This window comes from Hyperoodon ampullatus (assembly GCF_949752795.1).
Source record: "Hyperoodon ampullatus genome assembly, chromosome: 6".
NCBI lineage: Eukaryota > Metazoa > Chordata > Mammalia > Artiodactyla > Ziphiidae > Hyperoodon > Hyperoodon ampullatus.
The window spans coordinates 71,343,490-71,371,335 of NC_136919.1; the positions used below are offsets into that span (position 1 = coordinate 71,343,490).

General features: G+C 36.6%; 1 protein-coding gene across 2 annotated transcripts; it reads right to left on the reverse strand.

Moving 5' to 3' along the window:
- Positions 1–1,811: 1,811 nt before the first annotated feature.
- Positions 1,812–27,080, reverse strand: CDC37L1 (cell division cycle 37 like 1, HSP90 cochaperone; the record flags this gene model as incomplete). Of its 2 annotated transcripts, XM_079706804.1 has the most annotated exons (7): positions 26,866–27,080; positions 21,286–21,567; positions 18,302–18,395; positions 11,307–11,422; positions 10,824–10,946; positions 6,259–6,405; positions 1,812–2,352 (listed from the first exon to the last, which is right to left on the reverse strand). In XM_079706804.1, the coding sequence occupies exons 1-7, from the start codon at positions 26,995–26,997 to the stop codon at positions 2,251–2,253; spliced, it is 996 nt and encodes a 331-aa protein (XP_079562930.1). In that variant the 5' UTR covers positions 26,998–27,080. The 2 variants fall into 2 exon arrangements, with proteins under 2 accessions (XP_079562930.1, XP_079562929.1); XM_079706803.1 differs by lacking the exon at positions 1,812–2,352 and having other exon boundaries at positions 6,040–6,405.
- Between the last annotated feature and the right edge of the window lie 766 nt (positions 27,081–27,846).

Below are 27,846 nucleotides of genomic sequence, written 5' to 3' on the forward strand. Positions count from 1 at the left end.
TATTTGTTTGGACTTTCCATGGTTTGTATAGTTTGGAGAAAATTGTCCAACATGAAATATAAATTATTCTTTTCTTTAGTATACTCTTATTATTTAAGAAACAGAAGACATTTCTCCTAATAGGAGTTAGTTCTTAGTAGTAAAGCAAAATAAAGAAAAATAAAAAGGATGTCAATTTATTGTTCTGAGTACTATAGTACTGCTAAATTGTAAGTTATAGTCTTTAAATGCAAATTATGGCATCAGTCAGTAGTTCCCAAAATCAATCCAATCACTTTCACACTGAAAATCTACAACACTTCCCTTTGAAAGTAAAAGAATACACATACCCAAATTTTAAATAGTTCTTCTGTTTTAGAAAACAAAAGCCAAAAAATCCTTCCGGAATAGTTTACTCAGTTTGTTGATAATTTCTCTCCTTCCAGTCTTCAGTTTTTAATACCTCTAACCTAAGGCAAAATGAAATTCAAAACAATTTTAAAGCTTACAGGCAAATCCTGGGGAAAAGTGAGAAGAATGGAAAGTAATGGTTCAAGTTACATTTCTGTGAAACTGGGGATCTTATTCCTATGTTCATTCTCCATTTGATAGGAAGGAAAAAGCAAGAGCTTGCTCCAAAACAGAAAAAAACAAACAACAACAAAAAAACTTCTGTAACTAGGTCATTGGTTAAAAAAAAAATTTAGGCTGATGAATACTACCATATAAATTAGTCAAACATTTTATTATATAGTATGTATTTATATCAAAAGCACAAAAACAGCTTTATTCTTAAAACCAGGAAGATTGTGATGTTACATACGTAGATTCAATAATTCCAGTCCATTTCTATGGGTACTAAGTGCCTCATCACCTCAGATTAGTTAAAACAAGGTGCAAATGAGGCCAAGATAACAGGTCGGATCACGATGTGGGACCCTTGGCATTATCTGGCTTCTCAAATTGAGACGTGTAGTCCAAATCCCATTTAGTCATCTTCTAAATGTTTGCTACTAGTCTCAATGGGACTAAGCCAAAGACTACATTGGTTTCAAATCAAAGCTCATGTTCCTGTAAGTCAGAAGGTTAATCCTCAAATAATAAGGACAGAATAATTAACATTGTCATCTCATTCCAAATAAAATGAATTATCAAATATCCTGGCATATTTAAAGTGAATTATATAGGAAGTAGTAAAGCTCAGACGCATTCCATGGTAACTGAGCTAAAGAGAGGAATGACAAATGTAGTAAAAGCCATCATTACCAGTAAGGATCACCAAATTCTTAGAAATAAGTAGTTTGCTCCAAAAGATTTCTCTTGCCTTTTTAAAAAAGTCTTTGGGCCACATCAGAGTAAAACAAACAATAACCACAATTTTAGAAATCAGATTATTTTTCCCTATTTGTTCTTACAGGCCATTAGTATTCTTTTAAAACTTGCTCCCTGAGAGATCCCAGACTATGTCAAATAAAGAAATTAAGAGTGAGATTGAAGTTCCTCTCAGTAAAAAAAAAAATCTGTATTAGCTTTATCACTTTTTATATCACTATATAACCCTAATATTAAAATGTCAACAGGGTAAAATCAACTACTAAGGAATATAGTTCTGGGAATACTTGGGGGTAAATTTAGTATCTATATAAAATTGATATTATAGTCAAGGATTTAACTGATGGTGCCGAAAAAACAAATGTAATATTATTTTAAGGGGAAATATTTTGTTTTAATTTGTACCACCCCGCTTATTTAGTAAAGCAGATTATCAACTACTGATTTATTGCTTTTAATATGATGAAACACCAGATTTGACAGCTAAATTAGCAATAGGATACAAGTACATTTTTATCTTTAATCATTTTTGTAGAGTAGGACATGTACACATCCATATAAAAAGACTGTAGCAGATGCCTCCTAGAATCAACCAGTTCTTGTAAACATTGCATTTGTGCAGATTTTCATACTTTGATTCCAAAGTTGAGAACAATAAGATTAAAGACAAATTTAGTAGCTAAAAAAACCAAAAAAATGTCCAGTTTGACTTCTTGCAACATATGGTACCACTCCTCTCTTCAGAAAAAACAAAACAAAACAAAAAAACCTAGCAGCACATGAAAAAAATTTTACAAAACGTTTCAGTACTCTTTGTTTTCCCTCCCATCAAAAACCAAACAAAAATAAAGTGCAGCACCCATAAAAGTGTCAAGAAAATAGCCAAGTTCTTCCTTTCTTGTAACAAAATAGCACTTGGCTTCAGCAGTCTTAACCAAATTATACAGTGTCCATCATTTTGGGTTCATCATCATCTTTATGTACCACTGAGTTTAAACTGCAGAGAGCTGTATTGATAGAATACTGAAGATAATCTGGATTCTGAAAAGAAAAAAGAATGAATGAATGATAATAAGTTTTATGCCAGTATATGCAGTTGCATATTCAGTTTTGCATTCTTTATTTCTCTGCAGTATAGCAGAACAGGAAAAAAGACGGACTTTGAAGTCAGACTTGGGTTGAAACCCAAGAAGATAAAGAAAAAAATTAAATAGATTATTACCACTTAATCCAAAGAGATGTGATAAAGAGAGAATGATGTATGTGAAAAATAGAAATGTAATAAACACTACCTTCTTCCTCTGTTTAACAAAACTATAATTTTAATTATTTAATCATATAAGACTATATCTTCCATATGATTATATATAGTTATTGATAATTTAAAAGATAAACATGGCTTTAAGCCAGCAATGTATTATATGTATTATGAAGATTACTAATTATAACAGTAAATACTAAAATTACAAAAACACCTGAATAAGGAAAAAATATATTTACTAAGTAAATATTATAGCTATCTTCAGAGTCTATTTTGGTTTCTCAAAGGTTAAAACAAACCCAAGTGAGAAATTGTTAATCTTTTGAAAGGTACTTAGACTTGTATTTAAAAAGTTGAAAACAAAAGAACAGTTTAATTTAGGTTTTGTTTATTTTTTAAACAGAAGAACTCAAAAATATTCTAATTTGTTCATTTCTAAAACTAGGAACAGAAAACCTTATTCAATAAATGCAAAAATAAACCCATTATTATTAAAGCATCATGAATAGAGACATAAGCCCTTAAGACCTAGGACTTTAGGAAATTCTTCCCCAAGAATTCAGTTTTATCAGTTGTTCTGAATATCTGCTCATACTTAGAGTTTTATTATGTGTCACCTACTTTCATCTGTTTATTTTATTTAATAAACATCAATGAGGAAAATAGTCCACACAGGGCATAGATATCTTAAACCTGCCCATACCAAAGGGAGGCAGGGTTTTCAAAAGGTCTCAGGGTTTTCAAAAGGTCTCCTTAATAAAGTACAATACTTTGTGATTCTTCTATTGTAAAAGTCGAAAAGTAAGCCAGAAGTTAGTTGGATTATTCTCAATCAGGTTTTTATGAAGGAAGTGGCACAAATAACTGACTGAGATCTAGAACACTAAAATAACTTTGGACCTCAGTTCTAACCCTGCCTTTTCCACTTAGTATAATGCCATCCTCAAAGAGAAAATAATTCATCAAAATTTAATAACATTAAAAGCTAGTATACAGGATAAGCCTAAGATAACTGTTACTTATATCTCTGTCCAAGAGGCCTTGGTTTAGTTCTCTCAAAGCTAAGGATAATGGTATTTGGCTTATTTCATGAGACTGTTGTCAATTTAAAAAAGAGATTAAAAGCTAAAGTGTTATCCAAATTTAAGTTTTATAAAAAATTATTAATAATCTTGTTACATTATCCCATTTTCCAAAGAAACAGAGTGCTAAGATCTTTTCTGACCATCCAGGCCCAATTCCAAAGGCCTTCAGAACAGAGCTTACAATTACTCTCTATTAAGACTAGGCTCCAGATTTTCATGGAGAATGTTGAGTATTAGAACTGGCTAAAGAGATTCTCTAGAATTCATCTACCCACCTCCTTAAGGACTGAAGACATCATCATGAGGAGACTTAAAAAAACAAAAAGCAATCAATATACCTAACCTAATGTACACTTAAATTCCACTGATTACCCTATATTCTCATCTAATAACATACTCAACACATTTCTTGTCCCAGAGACCAGTTCTTCCCAAGAGCACACACAACTGAGTGTCTTGTCCTATTTCTAGCATATGATTCAACAATAGTCTATGATGTAGGTCAGTGGTCCCCAACCTTTTTGGCACCAGGGACCGGTTTTGTGAAAGACAATTTTTCCACTGGCCCGGGGTGGGGGTGGGAGGATGGTTCAGGTGGTAATACAAGCCAACGGGGAACAGCAGATGAAGCTTCGCTTGCCCGCCGCTCACCTCCTGCTGTGTGGCCTGGTTCCTAACAGGCCACGGACCGGTCAATGGCCTGGGAGTTGAGGACCCCTGATGTAGGAGAATGAATGAGCAATGGAGTAGAACAGAAATCCAGGATTAGCATATTAGCTCCATCACTTAATGTACTGACTTCAGGTAAATTACTTAACCTCCAGGAGCTTCAGTTTATTCATCCATAAAATGAATGAAAACGTGTCACAGGGTTTTTGAGAATATTAAATGAGACACCATGTAAAAGTGTTTTGCAATTTATAGACTGATATAATAAAAATGGGGTGTTATTGTTATGGTAAGCTCTTCTTCCAAATCTCTCAGTTGACAACTTAGTCCCTCAGGTTGTCTCTCATCTTATCCTATCTATTATCTTATCCTTCTCTCAAATAACAGTGCTTCTGTGGATCTAGTTGAAATCTTTTCCCTCTTACGTTTAGAATCAACAACATCCTTCAAAAGTCTTTTTTCCTCTGCATTCATTATGTAACACCTTAGTTTTAGGAGGTTTATATGTTGAACTTACAGAGACTTAGTCATAAAATTCCTTTGGAAAGACTGCATCCCTATGGGCTATTTCTCACAGAACTGAAGAGAAAATTATCATTTTATTTAAACAGCATTAAGAGGTAATGTGTAGGACAAATTGAGAGGGAATATTGCTTACATGTCTAACTAAGGGTTAACATTACTAATTATTTAAAAATCGGACCTTAATTATTTCTATCCTTGAAAATAATATCTTTGGCTGAGTTGAATATGATCAATTGCTTTCCTTAAATTGTCCCTTTGGCCTACAATACATATAACCAGAATAGTGAAATTATAGATACATAAGGTCAAGATACTGAAAATCTCAATTTCCACCACTCTGAGATTTAAAAATAAATACAGGGCTCTCGTCACATTGCCTTTTTCTTTTTTTTTTTTTTTTTGCGGTACGCGGGCCTCTCACTGTTGTGGCCTCTCCCGTTGCGGAGCACAGGCTCCGGATGCACAGGCTCAGCGGCCATGGCTCACGGGCCCAGCCACTCCGTGGCATGTGGGATCTTCCCGGACCGGGGCACGAACCCGTGTCCCCTGCATCGGCAGGCGGACTCCCAACCACTGTGCCACCAGGGAAGCCCTCACATTGCCTTTTGAGTGAGACTTCCCTTTCACTGTGTAGGCAACAGGCTAAACTGGCTAAAGCTGTTCCTAAAATCTTAGGGCCTGAAAATGAGAAAATGAGAGATGACTGGTTCAATTTAAATGCTACTAGAACCAAAATGGGCAGTAACTTTTAATAACTTAAAACTGTAATCCTAAGTAGAATCAGGCAGACCAGTGGTCCAACCTCCTCTTTGACATAAATTCTTTCACACTAGTGACATGGTTTTATCTTATTCTAATAGCAGATTTCCAAGGGGCTCAAAGAGTTGGCCAATATTACCATAAAGAACAGCTTAGCATAAGTTACATTAATTTGTAGTAAAATGTTACATCTGGTAGGCAACACCAACATTCAAAAAGATAATACTACTAAACTCATGCACCAGATCACCTTGGTTGCTACTTGGACATATGCTTTGAAGCTAATTCATCTCAATAAATTCTTAACAGTATAGTTCTACTTAGAATGAGATGTTCCTCAGGAGCCATCTTGAGAAGTTTATGATTGAGATGATCAATAGGTAACACTTGCCCTTAAGAATGCTTAGGTGGTCCTCATCCCTTCTGTATTTAAAGGAGTAGAATTTGGTATCTCTCTAAATACCTAAGAGATGAACAAGATTTAATGCCAAAACATGGCATGAGATGAAACTCAGAGTTATCTTTTGAGGCAAGAACATTTAAAATGACCACACATATATAATGTATAAGAAGAAAGAGAAGTCCAAAAGAACAAAAATTATGTAAACTAATACATTTATAAAATAAATATTTACTTTTCCAACTTACCTGTGGTAAGGATCCAACACCAGAATGGGGAACATTATTCTGAACTGTCATAGGTTGGAAACTTGGTGATTGAGAATAAAGTCTTACTCTTGACTTGAAAGCTTCAAGTTCATTTTTGAATGCTTCAAAATAACCTTCTTTCTCTGCCTAGAAAACACAAAAAATAAAGACTGTGTTTTTCAAGACTTCCAGACCACACAGTAAACTCTAGCAAGCATATATTAGGCCTGAAGTGGAAGAAGTAAAGATGAGGTGAATAGTTTAAATGTAGAAACTATCAAGATCTCTGTCAGATTTCTGAAAACTGCCTGTTTTATATGAATATTAAAGATTGGTTTGTTCCATTTCCCTCTGCTTCAGCAAAATAAAACAAACTAATAAGAAACAACCCCTCTTTACAAATACACACTAATAAAATGAAAGAAGGTAGGCTTCCTCTGTATTTCTCTTGATTTATCTGTATTCTTGACAGGATCCAAAATACTCCTCATTTAACCCCTCACGTTCTCCTCTCCTCTTCCCACTGCCAAGCAACAGCCAAGGGATATTCTTTAAACCTTCTAATTCTCCACCAATTAATAAGGGAACACTATTACCTGTTATTAGTAATTCCCTGACCCTAAAATCCCTATTTGTAAAAGCCATGAAAACCAATTAAACTCAACATTCAACTTCATTGTGAAAATACCTTAGTGTTTTAGTTAAGGGGGTACCTTCTTTTCAAGATTATGGAAAGAAAAAAGTACAATGAGTTATGTTGAGGGAAGGAAATTCTCTCCCAAGATGTATATAATATAAGCAAAATTCTTAATGCAAAATATCCTTTTGGCAGTAGCCTCCAATTATAAACGTTTCCTTTGCAGATTAAAAAATGACACAGAGCACATCCTACACAATAGATCATAGAATTTAAGTTCAAGTGGTAGAAGAGATTTTGTCGAAGTCTCATTCCTGAATATCAATGGGCCCATTTGTCTGCCGTGCAATTTTTTTCTTTAATGTAGTTTACACTGTGTAACTGGATTAAAACCTATGGATTAGTTACTAGCATCACTATATATACAAATAATGCAGACAATGTTCTGTGCTGCCATTCTATCTTTTTAAGAATTTAGGAATCATTTCCTTAATTCTATTATAGCATTTCACTTTAGTCAATATACGGTACTCGTATACACACATGCAATGTTAGCCTTCATATCCAAAAGTAATCCTTCTGAAATGGTTATGTAGCAAACCGTTAGGAATCAAGTGACACAACTGCTGACCTTACTTCATGCCTAAGGCCTAGGGATTTAGATCTAGAGAGACTTGATTGATTTTTGTTTTATTAAGCAACCTATGGGTCACTTGCTCAGTTTCTCTATGCTAATTTCCTCATTTGTAAAAAAGGAATAAAAATCCTTATAAAATGTTATGAGGATTTAATGAGTTAATCCATGTAAAGTGCCTAGAATAATACCTGGCACAAAGCAAGCACCTCATGAAAGTTATTCCTTAATTTAAAAAAAATTATTAAGAACACAATGTTGGGCTTCCCTGGTGGCGCAGTGGTTGAGAGTTCGCCTGCCGATGCAGGGGACACAGGTTGGTGCCCTGGTCCGGGAAGATCCCACATGCCGCAAAGCGGCTGGGCCCATGAGCCATGGCCGCTGAGCCTGCACGTCTGGAGCCTGTGCTCCGCAACGGGAGAGGCCACAACAGTGAGAGGCCCGCATACCACCAAAAAAAAAAAAAAGAACACAATGTTAAGATCTAAGACTGCAGAGCTGTTCAGTTCTATTTTGTCAAAGTAAATTTCAAAGGATGCATATAGTTTGACTATGTTCCATTATCTTACTAAGCACTAGTTCAAACATGTCCATTAATGTAAGATGAAAAAGAAAGTTGTTTTTTTTTTTTTTAATGCCTATGTGTCAAGTGAAAATTTAGTCATCAGAAGCCTAACTAAAATACCAACTCAATCGTTTACTCATTAAGGGCTTCCCTGGTGGTGTAGTGGTTAAGAATCTGCCAGCCAATGCAAGGGACACGGGTTCGAGCCCTGGTCTGGGAAGATCCCACATGCCGCGGAGCAACTAAGCCCGGGTGCCACAACTACTGAGCCTGCGCTCTAGAGCTCGCGAGCCACAACTACTGAGCCTGCATGCTGCAACTACTGAAGCCTGTGCACCTAGAGCCTGTACTCTGCAACAAGAGAAGCCACCGCAACGAGAAGCCCGTGCACCACAACGAAGAGTAGCCCCTGCTCACTGCAACTAGAGAAAGCCCACGCGCAGTGACAAAGACCCAATGCAGCCAAAAATAAATAAGTTAATTTTTTTAAAAAATTGTTTACTCATTAAAACTACTGTTTTGGGAAAATTTCCTATTTTAACAGTAGAAGTAGAAGGTAGGACTACTGCCACACTAATTTTTTTTATTTTAAAAATACAATGTTTTTCTCTGTTTATAAAAGGAAATATGTTCACTGTAGTATACGAAAAAGAAAATGGAAATCACTTATAATTCTACGACCCAAGTATAATCAAAATTAAACTTTTGGTATATTTCCTTCTAACTTCTAATTGTGTATGCTAAAATGTATCATATATGCAAAAAAGAGCATGTAAAATATTTATGTACAATTTATTGGGCAAAAATCCCACTATGTACCCACAAAAATTAGGAAATAGATCATTACTAGTATCTTAGAGATGAGTTTCAAGGAGCATTCCATCTCTCTGAGGTTACTATTGTAACTTGTCCTAATCACTCCTTTGCCTCTTCAGTTTTACTGCTTAAAATTTATGTATCCGTCAACAATATATTTAGTTCTGCTTGTTTTTGAACTTTATAAAAAATATAAAAATTTAAAAATGATACCAGATATCGGGCTTCCCTGGTGGCGCAGTGGTTGAGAGTCCGTCTGCCGATGCAGGGGACATGGGTTCGTGCCCCGGTCCGGGAAGATCCCACATGCCGCAGAGCGGCTGGGCCAGTGAGCCATGGCCGCTGAGCCTGCGCGTCCGGAGCCTGTGCTCCGCAATGGGAGAGGCCACAGCAGTGAGAGGCCCGTGTACCGCAAAAAAAAAAAAATGATACCAGATATCATTCTAAGACTTGTGTTTTTTTTGCTTTCTTGTCTTTTTATCCATGCCAATGCTGATTAGTATATTACCAATGAATATACCACAATTTATTCATTCTACTGTTAACAGACATTTGGGCTGTTCCCAGACTTTTTGCTATTATGAACAATTCTATTAAGCACATACATGAGTGTCTCTAGGGCAGCAGTTCTCAAACTTTATAGTCTCAGGACTCCCTCATACTCTTGAAAATTATTGAGGAACCTAAAGAGTTCCTATTTACGTGGGCTATATCTATCAATACTTATGTGTTAGAAATTAAAACTGAGGAATTAAATAAATATTAACTGAAATATAATAACAAACTCATTACATGTTAACATTTATAACATATTTTTTTAAAAAACTATATTTCCAAAACAAACAATTCAGTGAGAAGGCTTAACAGAAGATAGCTGTATTCACACATCTGCTTCTGTATCAATCTATGCTGTACACTGATGAGAGAATGAGAGTGAAAATGGCAAATAACATCTTAGTATTATTATGAAAATAGTTTTGACTCAGGACTAATGGAAAGGGTCTTGAAAACCCTCAAGTGTCCCTGAACCACATGTTGAGATGTTTTTCTCTAGGGTATACACCTAGGAGAATTTCTGGCTGTAAGCACTTGTCTTGTTCAACTTTACAAGGAAATTTTCCAAAGTGGTTATACCAATTTATACTCCTACAGTCAGTGCATGTGAATTCTTATTGCTCTACTTCTTATAAAACTTTTAAATTATAGTAATAATTTAAATTAGTAAATTTAGTGAGTGTGAAATTTTATTTAATCTTTCTAGACATACCTATTTTTCTTTAATATAGCTGACATCATCCTGTATATATAAACATGTATCACTTCTTTTGACTTTATAGCAAAGCATTTTCTCAGATTAAAAATTTTTCATAAATATAATTTTTTTTTTTTTTTTTTTTTTGCGGTACGCGGGCCTCTCACTGCTGTGGCCTCTCCCGTTGCGGAGCACAGGCTCCAGACGCGCGGGCCCAGCGGCCATGGCTCACGGGCCCAGCCTCTTCGCGACATGTGGGATCTTCCCGGACCGGGGCACGAACCCGTGTCCCCTGCATCAGCAGGCAGACTCCCAACCACTGTGCCACCAGGGAAGCCCCATAAATATAATTTTGATGGCTGCATAATATTCTGTGTACTACAGGTTTTTTTTTTAACCATTCCTCTAATTTTCCTGAATACATACATTCATGTGAATGGCTCTCAATTTCACATACATGCTGTATAGTATAGCTTCTTATATAGCTCCTTTAAATCTATATTAGCATGAAAACAGCAATATAATTTTTCTTTTCCTTATAAAATCTACAGAATTTAGCCTGTGGCATCCTGGTTGGATGGCTTCCATTGATGTGTATGGACAAAAGAGGTCTCAGCTAAAACCTAACCTTCCCATTTAACAATACCAAATAGCTACTTACTTTGGCTTTCTGGAAAAATAAGCGAAAACATCCTCTTGGATCCACATTACAGTTTTTGGCCATTTCCATAATAAACTGCATTACAACTGCTTGATGTGCTATTTGTTCCATCAGAGCCCCTTTCTGAAAGTAACAGATTAAAATTATAAGAAATATATTTAATATTGTGATTACTATTTGGATTTTTAAAATATGATTTTTAAATAGGTTAAAAAAGAAAAAGGTTTATAGTATCAATACATGGGAACGAGAGGTGAGGGGGCAGGCAGGCAGGGAAAGCACATTGGAAACAAGTTTCCCTATGCTAACTGAAATAACTAAAAAAAATTCCAACAGTAAGCTCAAGTATATGTGAAAACAAAACAAAATTATAATTTCATTTAATGACCTTCCTACTTTCATTTAAAGTAACGGAAAAAACAAAACAAAAAAGTAAATCAGAATTCCACTAAGGTTCCCAGAAATTCAAGTTTCACATAATACCTGTTCAGCTTCTAGATGAAAACACCATAAAATAAGATATTTAGCAGTTTCTTCACATACAAGGTATGGATGGTCAGACAAAAATCTCTGACTATCATCCCATCGACTTAACATACCTGTAAAAAAAAAAAAAAAGAATTAAACCATGAATGTCAAATACTTTCCTCTTGTAAGCAAAGAAATGGTATTTTAAAATCATTCTCTTTAAAGACAACTCACATTACCATAGCAGTATGTTATGGTAAAAGAGCAAATAAAGAGCAATAATAAAGCAATACCCAGCATATTGGAAATAGCTTTCAAAATTCATAGAAAACTTTATTTCAAATAATGTCAGGCTAAAGTAGGGTGATTGGTTTAAAGCCTTAAGTTCTACATCTGGGGAATGCCCGAAGTCCCAGGCAAATAGAGACCGCTGGTCATTCTAGGCTAAAGTAAGTACAGATAATTTCAGGAGATTCAATATTATTTATTCAGAGAATACAAATTTTTCTGTTAGATGCATAAGAAAGCAAAACCTCAAGAAACTACACTGAGCAAAGACTTAATAAAAGATTCAGAAAAACTACATTTCTTCTAATTTATTAAAATATGTCTAAGATAATATGGTAAAATGTCAACAGCATGGGAAACCAATCCAGTAAGTGTTATAATAGTAACTATACTTTAACCATTTTAGTCATGTTAACCATTTAGTCATGATGACTGTTTATACATAGAAAACAAAATCTTTTTAAAATTAGTTAAGCATATTTGAAAACAACTGCCATTTTGCTTCAAAATACCAAACCAGTCCAAATACTACTAAAGGTGTACTGTCATCTTTACCCAAATTAGTTAAGAAATTTGGTCAAAAAGTTGATACCACCCAAGTAATTAACAGAACCAGCAAAGTGTTGAGCTTTATTTAGACTCATCCAACCAAGAAAGTTATTGAGTCATTATGGAAATTTTATAAGGCTATCTCAATAGTTTGGCAATAAATCTTTCCTCTAGACACAAAATGAACTTCTGAAGTTCCATATCAGAACACAAGTGAAAACAAAACTGAGGACAAATGTCTTACTCAGAAATACACAGCAACACATGGAAATTAATTAAAAAGAATGATTTTTTTCCTCATTAAAAAAATTGGAAAAAAGCATTTTAGCATTTTCTCATAAAGAGTTTTACAAGCTTTATAGAGTTATTTCCCCAACACTTTGGATACAGTGACTAGGTCATTTTAAATTCTGAGAAACTATGATTATTTAAGTTACTTTAAACTACTTCTCAAATTATATAGTTAAAGAATCTAATTAATAATTTCTGTGGGTCAGATCTAAAGAAAGCATAATTCTATTTCTCATACCTGAAGCCATAAAATAAATCCTATAAAGCAATTTTGCCTTAGCTTTGTTACACTTCTGAAGAGGGGATATTTTCAACTCTATCAACCATTCAGAAAGATCACTGCTTCTCCGTTTACTTCTCCATGGGCAGCACTGTGACTTACTCAGGCACCAAATTCCTACCCATTCTGGTTTCTTTTGCAGGAAAGATAATTTACGAAAGGGTTAGTGACACTTGTAGGGGCCATGAAGAAGGGTGTCACTAAACGTTAAAGGTTTTAAACTATCTACTTAATAACTGAGACAAAATTAACACTTGAGGATGACCATAGCTTTTCTTTACCTGAAAAATAACTGTCAATACTTGATTTCAAAAATGCATACTAAATTATTATGAAATTGAGAAGTTACATTACAGGTAGTCCATTAAGACCTCTGTGGGAAGAGTGTGGAATTTTATGAACAAAATATATCAAGAGAATCAATGGCTTAGTGGAACAGAACATACCAGAAAGTACACATATTACTTTGGAATTTATAAAGAAACTTAAAATCAAATGGAGAGTAACACAATCTAACATGATGACTCGAGGACTAAACTGCCTAGGTTCAAGTATTGGCCTTACCACACCTTGGGCAAGTTCTATTATACCTCTATGCCTACATTTTCCCATGTGTAAAAGAGGGCTAAAAATAGCATCTAACTCATAGGATTTTTGTGAGGACTAAAGGAGTTAATACATATAAAGCACTTAAAACAGTACCTGACAGAAAGTAAACACCTGATAAATACTAGGTATTATTAACACAATATGAACAATTCATTCATTCATTCATCCATCAAATATTAAGCTAATCTTTTTTTTTTTTTTTTTTTTTTTTTGCAGTACGTGGGCCTCTCACTGTTGTGGTCTCTCCCGTTGCAGAGCACAGGCTCCAGATGCGCAGGCTCAGTGGCCATGGCTCACGGGCCTAGCCGCTCCGCGCCATGTGGGATCTTCCCGGACCCAGGGCACGAACCCATGTCCCCTGCATCGACAGGCAGACTCTCAACCACTGCGCCACCAGGGAAGCTCTAAGCTAATCTTTTGGTTAAGGATAATCTAGTCATTTAAACTAGCCAACCAACTTCTCTGAATGCTTGAAAAACCTTACTTTGACAAATTAAAATATTTTAATTATGTATCTTCACCCATATATTTTTTTCTGATGAATGTCTAAATCCCAATTTTAGCTCTCAATATTCCACCTGATTCCTAAAATGGTCCCCAAATACACTTCATTATTTATTTCCCTTTCCTTTTTGCATTATACTGATAGAATGATAGATTTCAATCCTTTGAATTATACTAAGTATTTTAATTTCTCAGTGTACCAAGAACCTCCCAACTAGGTTGTGAATTTCTTAATGAATGATATATGACCTATTTTTCAATATATCCTGAGCTCCAGATCTCCTGTATTCCCAATCACCTACCACCAGACAGCTATTTCTACCTACATGCCTGCACATAAACTCATCTTACTTGAAACTGAACCCATTCTTCTCTCCCTGCCCATCTACATTGCTTCCTAGGTTCCATGTCACCCAATCAGGCATTTCAGAGATTCTTCTGACATTTCCATTCCTCCCATATCAAACTTATCACTAAGTCCTGTGTTTATGCTATTGCAATCTGTTAATATGGTGAATCACATTAATGAGTCTTCTAATGTTAAGCCATCTTTGAATTCTTAGGATAAACTCTTTAAAAATATTTCTTTTTCAGATTATAAAAATAAAGTATATTCATTGTGAAGAATTTGAAAAATCCAGAAAATAAAAACCACCTACAATGCTTACAAGAGATAATCAATGTTAACATTCTGATGTATTTCCCTCTGGCTTATTTTTTAATGACTTTTAGAGAAACAAAATTAGAATCATATCATACATATTAATTTCCTACTCATTTCACTTCACATTCTGTTCTAAGAATACTTTTATTAAATGTTTTTCAAAAACAGGATACTGATGTGTTTTTGAAAAGCAATATGTAAGTGATTACATTGAAGAGACTGAATACCCACCTACAGCACAACTGATTGTAACATAGTATCTATGCAAATATTTACAGCTTTTAACAAAATCTCCAGTGGCAACATCCCACACAGATTCAAAAAAATGCTGAATCACAGCTAACTTTGGTTGGAAGTGAACAGATGATGTGCCATGAAAAACTGTGATAGATCATCAAAAATAAGCTCTGATTATCATAAAGACAGTGATGTCAAAGATGCATATGACTTTGAAGAAAACTGTTCTGTGAAGTTTAAAAGAAAACAGACTATTTCTAAATTGGTATTTTATATTTATAAAACATTTAACTAAATGAATAAGTAAACATAAATATGGGGGAAAAATCAATACTTCACAATATTCCATGACATGGTTGTACCATTAATCATTAGATGGTAAATTCCATCTAGTTACAAGGGGTAATAAAAGCAATAAAAGAAAGACAGTCAAAAAATATCAAAAAATACCATAAGGGAAAGTTAGGAGGAAGTCTGAAGAATATACGTACGCATGAGACCACAAAGTACAGTGTCAAGCCTTTGCAGCCCTTCACAACCTCCCATGTTCTAGGCCCATGTCTTCCAAGAGTCTGGAATGCAAACCAAGTTTGGAAAGCCTCCAGCTAGAAGCTCTAATTCACAGCTGCTATTCCAAATGTGTTTACTTCAAAGGATTATATCAATGTAGTCATTATTCTGACAAATGCCTTTTTTCCCTTTATTACAACAAGCACACAACTCCAGAAACATTTGCTTCCACCCAGGTGGGACAATATTAAACTTTCACTGTCTTGCCTCAGGTCTCTCCATCAACTCTGTGCCATAATTTAGTCCCCAGAGACTTTGACTATCTCATCATCCCACCTGACTGCAAACTGGTCTACTGCACTCTGATGGAACTTGGTGAGCAAGAAGGAGCAGGTATCCCGTTTGTCTCGGTATGATACAAACAAACATGCCAGAAAGTGGGAAATAAAAACACAGGAAAATTTTGGGAGCCTACTACTTTAGTAACATTTCTGGGGATCCAATGGGCTGCGGCAAATAGGATATCTTGCCCAAAGTGAAAAGTCAAGTGTATTTCAACTAAGAAACAGGCACAATGTGAATCTGGGAACGGCTATTAGGTCTGGTTGGCTTTGAAGACAGTAAGGCTCTGGGTAGCATTACAGGATGAGACACGGAAGCCCACTCATGCAATGGCAAAACAACTGTTTATTAGTCACATATTTCCTCAGCCATCTGATTGTTTGTACAATATTTTATAAACTAAGGAGTCATGGTGGTAGATTTGAGATTATGCAGAGATTCAACAGCATGGGATCTCTTCATCAAGGGTATTCCAGGTTAGCCACTGAATACCTAATTTACCAGTAGCAGAAACCAGTGCTGAAACCTCAATATTGGAGAGGCCAGCCAACTATCAAGCTGGAAGGACCAGCCAACCATCAAGTAATAGGTTGATAATCTTGGTCCCGTTTCATTTTGGAGGGACCAGTGGTTCCTCACTTGAACAAGACCATTTGAGATCTGGTATTGCCCTCCCTCTTTGCCATGCTTCTACCAGTAATGCATCTGTGGTCTTACTAAATGAGATGTTTCCCATACCACATTATTTCTTGACCCCAAAACTCAATTTACAGCAAAAGAAATGAAGACAACAGGCTCATGAAATTCACTGGTCTTATGAACATTACTACACAGAAGCAGTAGGTTTTATAGAATAGTGAAATGTTTTATTGAAGACCCACATAATTATAGTGCCAGGTGGGTTACTACACCTAGTGAGGTAGGGATATTTTCCCAAATAAAATTCCTTCTGACCACAGACTCAGTTTATAGCAAAAGTGAGGGAACTATTTTACATGCACTAGGTTTCCCATGGCTCCAAAGCAACTAGCCTACAGAATGCGAGCTGTGTGAAAGCACCTTGAGGGATGCTATTCTACCAGATGCGTCATGCTCTGAAAAAGTAATCAGTACATGGTACTCCTTTTCCTACAGAACACGCAGGCCTGGGAAGTAAGGACTGTAGGTGGGAGCTGCAACTCAAATTATCACAACTAAGATTCATTTACAAAATTTTTGCTTTTTATTCTTATAATTCAGGGCTCTGCTTATTTAAAGATTTTAATATCTACCCAAGGGATGACTGTATATCCATTTTTTCTATTATAAATAATACTGGAATGATAATATTTGCAAAAATAAACTTCGCTTACTTCTTCAGACACTATTCTTGAATTAAACAGAATACATAACTTATTTCACTTTTTAAAAATAAAAAGTATGAGGGCTTCCCTGGTGGCGCAGTGGTTAAGAATCTGCCTGCCAATGCAGGGGACACAGGTTCAAGCCCTAGTCCGGGAAGATCCCACATGCCATGGAGCAACTAAGCCCGTGCGCCACAACTATTGAGCCTGTGCTCTAGAGCCCGCAAGCCACAATTACTGAAGACCATGTGCCTTGAGCCCATGCTCCTCAACAAGAGAAGCCACTATAATGAGAAGTCCGCACACTGCAACGAAGAGTAGCCCCCCGTCGCCACAACTAGAGAAAGCCTGCGCGAGGAAACGAAGACCCAACATAGCCAAAAATAAATAAAACAAATAAATTTATTTAAAAATAAATAAAAAGTATGAGAAAAATTAATAAATTTTATGAATAAACTTTATGAAATAATTCTATGAATAAACTGCAAAAAAAGGAAAAATACCTAAAGTAGTATTCGTTGTACTGACATAAGGATGAATGAAATTCTAAATACTTTGGGAGAGAAATACCAATAGGAAAAAGGTCTCAAAATGTCATTTAAAAGGCTTATTAACACACTCCGAATAAAAACTATGTTTATTAAATTGACACATATATACTTCCCAGTAGCATTTTCACTCCAGCAATATTGTCACTGCTTATAATTCTTAGAACACAGCATACTGTTTCCCGACTCTGCCTTTGGACATGCTGTTGCCTTGCCTCCCTTATCTACATGGAGAACTCTTACATGTTCCTTATAATCTAACTCAGATGTTATCTCCTCTGGTAAGCCTTCACTTAAATCAACCCCCATCCCACTGCTTTTCCCCAATAGAGAAAACTATTTTTCAGTTCTTTGTATATGTATTTCTATTACTTATTATTTATTATAAATTATATTCTATTACTTATGATTTATCTGAATAACAGTTGAAGGATCTGCATAAATTGTATAGCATCATATCCAAAACCTGAAAAAAATGAATGCTAATCTTACAACCATAAAATAAGCAGATACAAAGGAAGCAAAGATGAAAAAAGACAAAAGCAAAGACTAGTTGGGAAATGGAAAGAGTCTAGGTAGTAAAAAAGACCATGTTTTAGATGGTAGGATTATATAATAATAGTTTGAATTTTGCTTTTCTTCACAATTCAGTTTACTGTCACTCTATTTTTTTACGACCAAAAAAAAGTCTAAAACAAGAGCTATACAACTGTGCCAGAAGCAGCTATGCAACTGGAGTTTGTCACTTGTCTTCTTTTTGGTCCCCATTTTATAAATCCACCTTTTGTAGACATATTTATGATACCAAACATTAAAAAAGAAGGAAACTCAAGTAGTAGACTTACCAAAATGTCTGATTTTCTGCTCATGTTTCTGCATAAATGATTTTGATTTATCTTCATCTTCTGTTTCTTTTCTTTTATCTTGATTAATAAAACTCTAAGAAAAAAATTTTGAAGTTAAAATCAGATTTTATATTCGAATTGGATTTTCTTTCTCACTTATTGAGTGCCTAGCAATCCTTCTTATAGACACTATAAAAAGGTGATGTAGTAAACTCATGTCATTAAATTCATCTGTAAAACTCTATTAAAAATTAAAATTTTCTTGTAATGAAGTTTCATTAGTCTTATTTAAAGTGATATATATGTAGAAAATTATACAATTATTTAAAAAATCTACAGAGAAAAACAAATGAATTAACCTTTCTGTAAAACTGAATTTCCCTATCAAAAGCAGGTATAGAAAGATCCTTTACATGCATAATTTATGTTTTGCATTATTCATTTCCATTAAATATTTGCAACTCTACAGTAATCTTTGGAGTTCTTGCTGGAAACAAATTCAGAAATTCAAAGCATATAGAGTATATTTACAACAAAATTTTTGATAAGACATAAACCTAAAACAGACCTTTGCTGTAAACTGTTCTTAGGAGAGGCTAAACAGTTTGATTCTGAAATCAAGTACAAATTTCTATTAAGGAAGTGCTTCTTTTCAGTTAAATAAGTCATAAAACAGACGAAGATTAAGTTTTTATCTGGCCAAAAAAACTGGCAGAACAATTTCTCAGAACATTATGTGATCACGTTTAAACCTTGAGATCATCACTGCCAAAAATGAAAACTGAAAACTAGCTCTCTGACAGTTTACAATCAGGAAACACACAAGTTTATATATTTCAAAATAAAAGCATTTTTTTCCTTTATATATTCTCCATCTAGACCGGCACTGTCCAATAGAAATATAATCCAAGCCACAAATGTAATTTAAAGTTTCCTATCAGCCACATTAAAAAGCAAAAGAAACAGATGAAATTAACAACATATCTATTTAACCCAACATATCCAACATATTATCATTTCAACATGTAAGCAACACAAAAAAATTATTAATGGAATATTTTACTTTTTTTGGTACTAAGCCATCGGAATCTGGCGTGTATTTTACACTTACAGCACATCTCAATTCGGACTAGCCACATTTCAAGTGCTCAATAGCACATGTGGCTAGTGGCTATCAAGTTGGACAGCGCAGACCTAGACCAGTCCTCTCAAGTCTCAAGCTCCCAGACAAAATCAATGTACAATTTTGAGCAAATGACTGGAACATAAAGAGAGTCCTAATTAATTTGTGGTATAAATGTAGGCTATGTTAGAATCCAACTTTAAAAAATAACAATTAAAAGAAGAGACAGGGGCTTCCCTGGTGGCGCAGTGGTTGAGGGTCCGCCTGCCAATGCAGGGGACACGGGTTCGTGCCCCGGTCCGGGAAGAACCCACATGCCGCGGAGCAGCTGGGCCCGTGAGCCATGGCCGCTGAGCCTGCGCGTCCGGAGCCTGTGCTCCACAACGGGAGAGGCCACAACAGTGAGAGGCCCGCATACCGCCAAAAAAAAAAAAAAAAAAGAAAAATATTTTCTTTGTGACCACTGTGTTAACAGAAGAGACATTAACTTTATAAACAAAGAAACATTATTTTGACAATTCCCTCTGGAATAAAAAAATCATTTTAAATAGTTTTGGGGTATAAATGCAAACCAGAAATAAAGTAATACTTAAGATGACACATCCCTTAGAACAATATATACAGAGAGAGCAAATCATTCAGTTAAAGAATTATTCTGTTGAGAGGAAAGAAAAATATATAAATATAAATTAGTACAATCACAGAAAAAGTCTAGAAAGATATGACTCATTGTTAACAGTGGTCATCTCTGGGAAATGGAAATGAAGGAAGCCTTTCAATTCTACTTTACAGGTTTATGTTTTTGTTTTTTTAAGAAGCATGTTGTACTCTTACAATTTATCTCCATTAAAGAAAGAAGTACTGATAGGGCTAGTGGTACTAGACATTTACCTGTGTGTATTACTTATTGCTGTAGCAGGACTAGAGCTAGTCCAGGGAAAGGAAATTAAAGGTGCTTGGGGGGGAGTGTTGAGAGTGGATGCCAGAGCAGAAACAAGTAGTGTTACACACTGCGTCTAGAGAATAATGACGGTTAAAGATAAACTGAATGCGGACCTAGACAAGAATGAGCAGTCCATACCTGAGTCTTGAGAGTTAAGTTTAGTAGAAATAGAAAGAGTACTACTTTAGACATTAGATGAAAATGACTTTATTTCACTGCCCACTTCTTTTTCAGATACAAAAGTCAAAGAATAAGGCCTATATATGTAATCCAGTGAGAAACAGAAGACTGCTCTTAATAAACTACTAACTTGGCAAAAGTATTTTACTACTCCTTTCAGCAATAACGCTTGTAACACTAAGACCAGATTACTATCTGAGGTTTACTAAATACATACTGGTAAATACCAGTGAGAGACTTTGTTTTATTTGATAAAACCAGTAACTGTACATTAGTATTACAAAATTGAAAGCAAGCTGATAAGCATAGCAACATCAGACAGCACTGGTAACATCTGAGCTTTACCACATACCAGGCCCCATGCTGTCTGCTTTTAAGATGTTACCTTATTTAGTTTTCATACTCACTCTTTATAGTTGATGAAACTGAGCCTTAGAGAAGTGATTTGCCCAAGGTCACAAAGCCAGCCTGTGACAAAGTTGAGATTTGAGGCAGTCTGACTCCAGAACCCATGCTTATATTCAGTGTGCTATGCTGTAGCCATATAATTGGATTAAGGACTACCCACATTAGACACTACTGGGGATAACACATTTCTGTAACAATCACTTTTCCTAAACTGTCAACACTGAATACTGTTTACAGGATTCTGTTGCTTTGTTAACAGATATGCACAACTGGTTTGTACGAACACTTCAGTCTTTCCTTCTTTCATTATGGTCCAATAAAAGAGAGTACCTTATTAAAAACATCCTTGCTAACGGCATCCATGTTCCACAGACACATTCTCTCTCTTTGTACTAAAGCCTCTTCTTTCTGCCGCCATTCTTCTTCCCGCTGCCTCAGTTCTGATACTGCTGTTTGTGCTTTGGCATGTTCCTGATCCAAGGACTCAGAGTTATGCAGTGCTAAGCTACCAAGTTTCTGCTGAGCTTCAGCGAGATTCCATTTGCATGCCACAGAGCTCTTCACAAACTCTTTCTGCTTTTGGCAAGCCATTTCAATTCCATGGCTATACATCTGGATTAAAAAACAAAACAGTATTTTTAAGAAATGAAGAAGGCAACAGAACAGGTATGTTTATGTAGCACAGTTCAAATTTCTATCAGTCAAGGATTTCTGTACAATGTTTTTGGTACATAGGTATCCAGCCTTCTGTGTTTGCAGTTAAGAGTTTTATATTATAGACCTTGTTTCATCAACTAGAAGCTAAGCTTCTTTGTTAATTTGTGCCTCTCCCCTGACAACTAACAGCAACAAAAAGCCTGGCAACTAGCACAGTGTCCTGCATACAGCTGGGCCTCAACAAACATTTGATTTATAGTCTTCATAATCCTGAAACAAAATAATGAGAACAAAAGCTTAAATCTAGTTCATCATCTTATCACTCAACATGCCGAAAAGCAGACCTTTATAGAGTTTTGCTTTGCAAATTCTTCACTCAAAGAAGCTTTTATTTAGAAGTAATCACTTCTTGGTTTCTATTTTCTTTCTGTGTTATCCCAATCCTTGGTAATCTGAGTTGTTATTATTGGAAATTTCTATTTAAAACTGACTACATCAGATAGATAACCTTTAACTTAATCCTAATCAAAACAGACAAAGTTGTTTAAAAAAAAAAGTCACTGGTCCACCCTGGTGACTCTGTTTTTTTTTTTTTTAACATATTTACTGGAGTATAATTGCTTTACAATGGTGTGTTAGTTTCTGCTTTATAACAAAGTGAATCAGTTATACATATACATATGCCCCCGTATCTCTTCCCTCTTGCGTCTCCCTCCCTCCCACCCCTCTAGGTGGCCACAAAGCACTGAGCTGATCTCCCTGTGCTATGCAGATGCTTCCCACCAGCTATCTATTTTACGTCTGGTAGTGTATATATGTCCATGCCACTCTCACTTTGTCCCAGCTTACCCTTGCCCCTCCCTGTACCCTCAAGTCCATTCTCTAGTAGGTCTGTGTCTTTATTCCCGTCTTGCCCCTAGGTTCTTCATGACCATTTTTTTTTTAAGATTCCATATATATGTGTTAGCATATGGTATTTGTTTTTCTCTTTCTGACTTACTTCACTCTGTATGACAGGCTCTAGGTCCATCTACCTCGCTACAAATAACTCAATTTCATTTCTTTTTATGGCTGAGTAATATTCCATTGTATATATGTGCCACATCTTCTTTATCCATTCATCTGTCAATGGACACTTAGATTGCTTCCATGTCCTGGCTATTGTAAATAGAGCTGCAATGAACATTTTGGTACATGACCCTTTATGAATTATGGTTTTCTAAGGGTATATGCTCAGTAGTGGGATTGCTGGGTCGTATGGTACTTCTGTTTTTAGTTTTTTAAGGAACCTCCATACTGTTCTCCATAGTGGCTGTATCAATTTACACTCCCACCAACACTGCAAGAGGGTTCCCTTTTCTCCACACCCTCTCCAGCATTTACGGTTTGTAGATTTTTTGATGATGGCCATTCTGACCGGTGTGAGATGATATCTCAGTGTAGTTTTGATTTGCATTTCTCTAATGATTAATGATGTTGAGCATTCTTTCATGTGTTTGTTGGCAATCTGTGTATCTTCTTTGGAGAAATGTCTATTTAGGTCTTCTGCCCATTTTTTGATTGGGTTGTTTGTTTTTTTGATATTGAGCTGCATGAGTTGCTTGTAAATTTTGGAGATTAATCCTTTGTCAGTTGCTTCATTTGCAAATATTTTCTCCCATTCTGAGCGCTGTCTTTTCGTCTTGTTTATGGTTTCCTTTGCTGTGCAAAAGCTTCTAAGTTTCATTAGGTGGTGACTCTGTTCTACTAAGAATCAACAGTAATTAGTTTTAACATTTATTTTAAAAACTTTTTTAAATAAACTTATCTTATTTATTTATTTTTGGTTGCATTGGGTCTTCATTGCTGCACACAGGCTTTCTCTAGTTGCGGCAAGCGGGGGCTACTCTTCGTTGCAGTGCGTGGGCTTCTCATCGCGGTGGCTTCTCTTATTGCAGAGCATGGGCTCTGGGTACACAGGCTTCAGTAATTGTGGCACATGGGCTTAGTTGCTCCGTGGCATGTGGGATATTCCCAGACCAGGGATCAAACCTGTGTCCCCTGCACTGGCAGGTGGATTCTTAACCACTGTGCCACCAGGGAAGCCCCCTTTTAACGTTTATTGAACCACCACGTGTAAAGCATCGTGATGGATGTTTAATTCCTTATATTCCTCAGTTCTATCAAACAAAAGCTAAAGGCACATTCTTTATGATTTCTTAGCCAAAATGTAGATCAATTTCAAACTAGGTATTCAGAATAATTTTACTCCAATCTATTCCCTTATCTGCATCACTATTCAAGCCCTTGTAATTTCACACTTTAGTTATATAAATACAGTCTTTCTCATTTCAAGCCATTCTCTACTCTTCTAGACTTGGAGTGATTTCTCCAAGAAACAAATATGATAATTTTACTCATTCTTAGAGTCTTGGGATAAAGCACAAACTCTGTGGCATGGCATGGTCCCTCATGATCTCACTTCCTATTATCTCTCTAGACTCAGTCCTAGTCACTCTTCTACTTGTTTGCTTATTCTTTACATCCCCTTCCCCCCCACACCCCATTCAATGTGGCAACTCCCCCATCCCTAAACCTCCTATCTCCATCCCAGATTCCAGCATCATGTCCCTTCCCTCTTACCCTGTCCCTCTCCACCCAAGTTATGCATATTTCTACAGTGGTGTTTTCACACAATACTGTGCTTATTTGTTTAACTATCAGCTTCTTGAGGGGCTAGAATGCAATAAATCTTAGATGAATAAACGACTCAACTTCTTGGAACAGACTAGTGGTGGTAAGGAATTCTAAGGCAGGTAGCATGCAAGGCTCCTTTTTTAGCTAAGTCTTCAGGCAAACTTAGATTTCTATTGGAGGGAATGTGGACACTTGCTATTCAGATGTTTTACTTGTTTAGCAGGTTTGGAGCCCAGATACCACTTGGTCCTAACGAACCAAGCAAGGTATTTATTTTCACTTTTTGCTACCTTAGAATAGGGTTAAGAATAACTGCAGACTAGCTATGCATAAGAAGGGACTAGGAAGAGGAGAAAAATGAAGATATAAAATTTATTTTGTAAGAAAAGACAAAGAAATACTAAGAAAGGTAAGGACAAATGGAAATATCTTGCCTTGTCAAATTATGCGGGAACAAATTCTCAAATCACCTCTCAAATCAAACACAGAAATCTTATTTCTAAATTCTAAAAATGATTTATGTTTATATTCTTCTGCACAGACTACACAGACTATGTTTGGCATTTCAGTAAACTATCCAACATGTATTGAGATGACTGATTATATTTTAATAAACAAAGATTTGAAAAAGGAACTGTTAGCATTAAGGTCTACTAATGTAACTTTACATTAAAAAAATTCCCAAACAGGATCTCTAAGTTCCAAACTGTATTTAATTGGATCTCAGAACTATACATCACATATGACATTAATATAGCTAGGTTCCCTATATTTGGTAAAATTACACCAAGGCTGTTTTTATAAAGATTATAAAATGTTTATAAACTGAATTAAATATTTTATTCTTTCCAAATATTCCAAAAGAAAAACTTAAGTTCTAAAACTTAAATCCAGCAAGACAAGTAGCTTTGTTATAAACACATGAACTAACTTAGGATTAGAAATCATTTTGCAAATCTTAGAACCATTCAAAGTTAGTTTCAGCCAAATAAAATTTTACATTACATCACAGGATGGGCAGTACAGTAGGTGGGAAAAAACACTGTACTAGGTGTCAGAAGTGGATTCTAGTTTTAATTCTGCCACTGCCTAGCTACATGGCCTCAGGGAAATCACTTTTAATGTAGGATTTAAGCCTAATCATTTCTAAAATTCCTTTCAGCTAAATAAGCTTATAAATTAATATACAGCTATTTTTAAAATTCAGTTTCTCTTAGGTTACTCTTTAGATTCAACCACAATGCAGTGAAATTCTTGAGACCTTTCTATCCTCTTTATACTCCTTCAAAACTGACAATGGCAGCTGCTGTTCATTCTTTTTCTATCTCTGTAACACATTCATTATGTGCTTATATAACACATTTTGTATATAAAGATGACACCAGTGATCCATAATTAGTGGGTGACTACCAACCTATCAACTCTCATTCTGTCCTCCTAAAAAAATGTCTTGTACTTTCCCAGTGACTGGCTGGCCGAAGTACAGTCTGTGGTTATGAAACAGCATTTTCTCTGTGCAGCCAACCAACCCTGTGAGCTGGGCATAGGATCGATGACCCTACACTTATTGGCAAACAATTTAAATCACTCACTTTCATTAACAGCTAGCAAGATGAGTCTAGAGAAAAACTGTTTTAATTCAGTTAAGCCCTGAGGGACCCCATTTTGCAAGAAGCCTAGAAGGCAAATACCTATAATCCATTTCATTGAACATATTAGTGTTTAGTCCGTGATCCTGAAATATACTTCGAAAACACTCAGGTTAGGAGAAGAACCGGGACAAAGTGATATGAGTACCTAAGCACTCCCTAAGATAGGACCAGGAAAATCCTAAGTGGCAGTATATCACATTTGGATAAGTTTCAGAGGAAAGAAGGCTGGGCTGAAAACCACAAGTAGCAGCAGGAATCTGAGGAAGAAGTCTGAAGGAAAAGGCAAACGTGTGCCTGTATATTTTTACTGAAGAATGGTGTGAAGCAAAACTAAAATCAGAAACGTAAGGCGAAAATGGTCACGCGAATGGGCGAGATTTACGCCAGCATCAATAGCAAGGTTTACAGAATTTGCTCAGATGTCAAAAGTCAGTGAAATAAACTGGATCTGAAATCTTTATGTCAGGAGCTCAGTGAATTACTGAAATACAACCATTCACTGTTCCCATCAACTGTGCACAAATATTAGTGCCTTCAAAAGAATAAAGTGCTCGGATAAGAGCAGGCACAAGAGGACAAAGGGTCAATGTTATAGAGTGAGCTGTCCCAAATCTGGGTACCGTCAGAAGAGGGGTAGAGGGGAGAAACTTCTTCCAAGGGTGAGGAATTAGCCAAGGTGAAAAGGTGTGCGTGGAGGTGAAGGTTGGGGCTATATGGCCAGACCCTCTCCGAAAACCTCAGTAGATGCTACAAAGTGATGGGATGGCTTCAGGCTCCGGACGTCCGAGGTTGGGGGGCGGGGGCGGGGGAAGGGGGAGGTGGGGGCTCAGAACAGGGCACAGAAGAGGGTCGCAGAGACAGAGGGCTCTGGGGGCCTGGTGACGGCTCCTCCCCATCCCCCCGCAGAACACGGGCCCCTTCTCACCTGGGTGCCGCCTCCCGGCAGCTGCGGGTAGCGAGGAGAACCGGGGGACACGTCCAAGTCACTCTCTTCCTCAGGCTCACCTTCTGCCCGAGGGAGGCTCCAAGGTCCTGGCGGCGGCCACGGCTGCTCCATGTCCGGCTGCCCCCGGCCCTACAATCCCCACTGCTAACAGACTTCGCGTGATCGTAAGCCACTGCGCGGAGCCTGCCGCCCCAGCCGGCTGGGGCCGTTACCCAGAATCCCTCTGCCGGCCGCGACGCCGACGCACACCCGGCGCCAGCCTGTGCCGCGCCACCGGCGGACGGCGGAAAAAGACGTACTCCACTTGTTACGTCACTTCCGGATTGGAAGGCGTGGCCGCGGGAGGTGCGTCCTGGGGCCTGGGAGGAGGGTATGGGTTTGGAATGGTTTCTCGTTTAAAACTTATTTTTCTGAAGCCTTTCAGTGCTGCCAGTTTACCCTCAACGGCACTGAGGGTCATGTAGTATTAAATACTTGTTGTCTGGAGTTTCCTACGCAGTAAACGGTGGTTCCTAGGGGCCAGGAGGTGTTCGGACCAAGTGTTGTACTCCACTTTGCGTATTGTTTAAAAACTGCAACTCATTCCTGTACTCGTTACTGATATGTAAACCAGTTTCTGAAGCGGGGTGAGGGTGGGGGCAGTTGAAGTGGAGAGAAATTTTAAAAACAGAGCCAACTTTTCTCTCATTCTGTGTTACAAGCAACGAGGATTCTGCGAAACTTGGCTGGGAAGAAGAGTATGCCAAAGATAAAGTACTGGAAGGAGCAGGACTTTAAAAAATACAGTACCATATATACAATGGAATATTACTCAGCCATTAAAAGGAACGAAATTGGGTTATTTGTTGAGACGTGGATGGATCTAGAGACTGTCATACAGAGTGAAGTAAGTCAGAAAGAGAAAAACAAATATCGTATATTAACGCGTATATGTGGAACCTAGGAAAATGATACAGATGA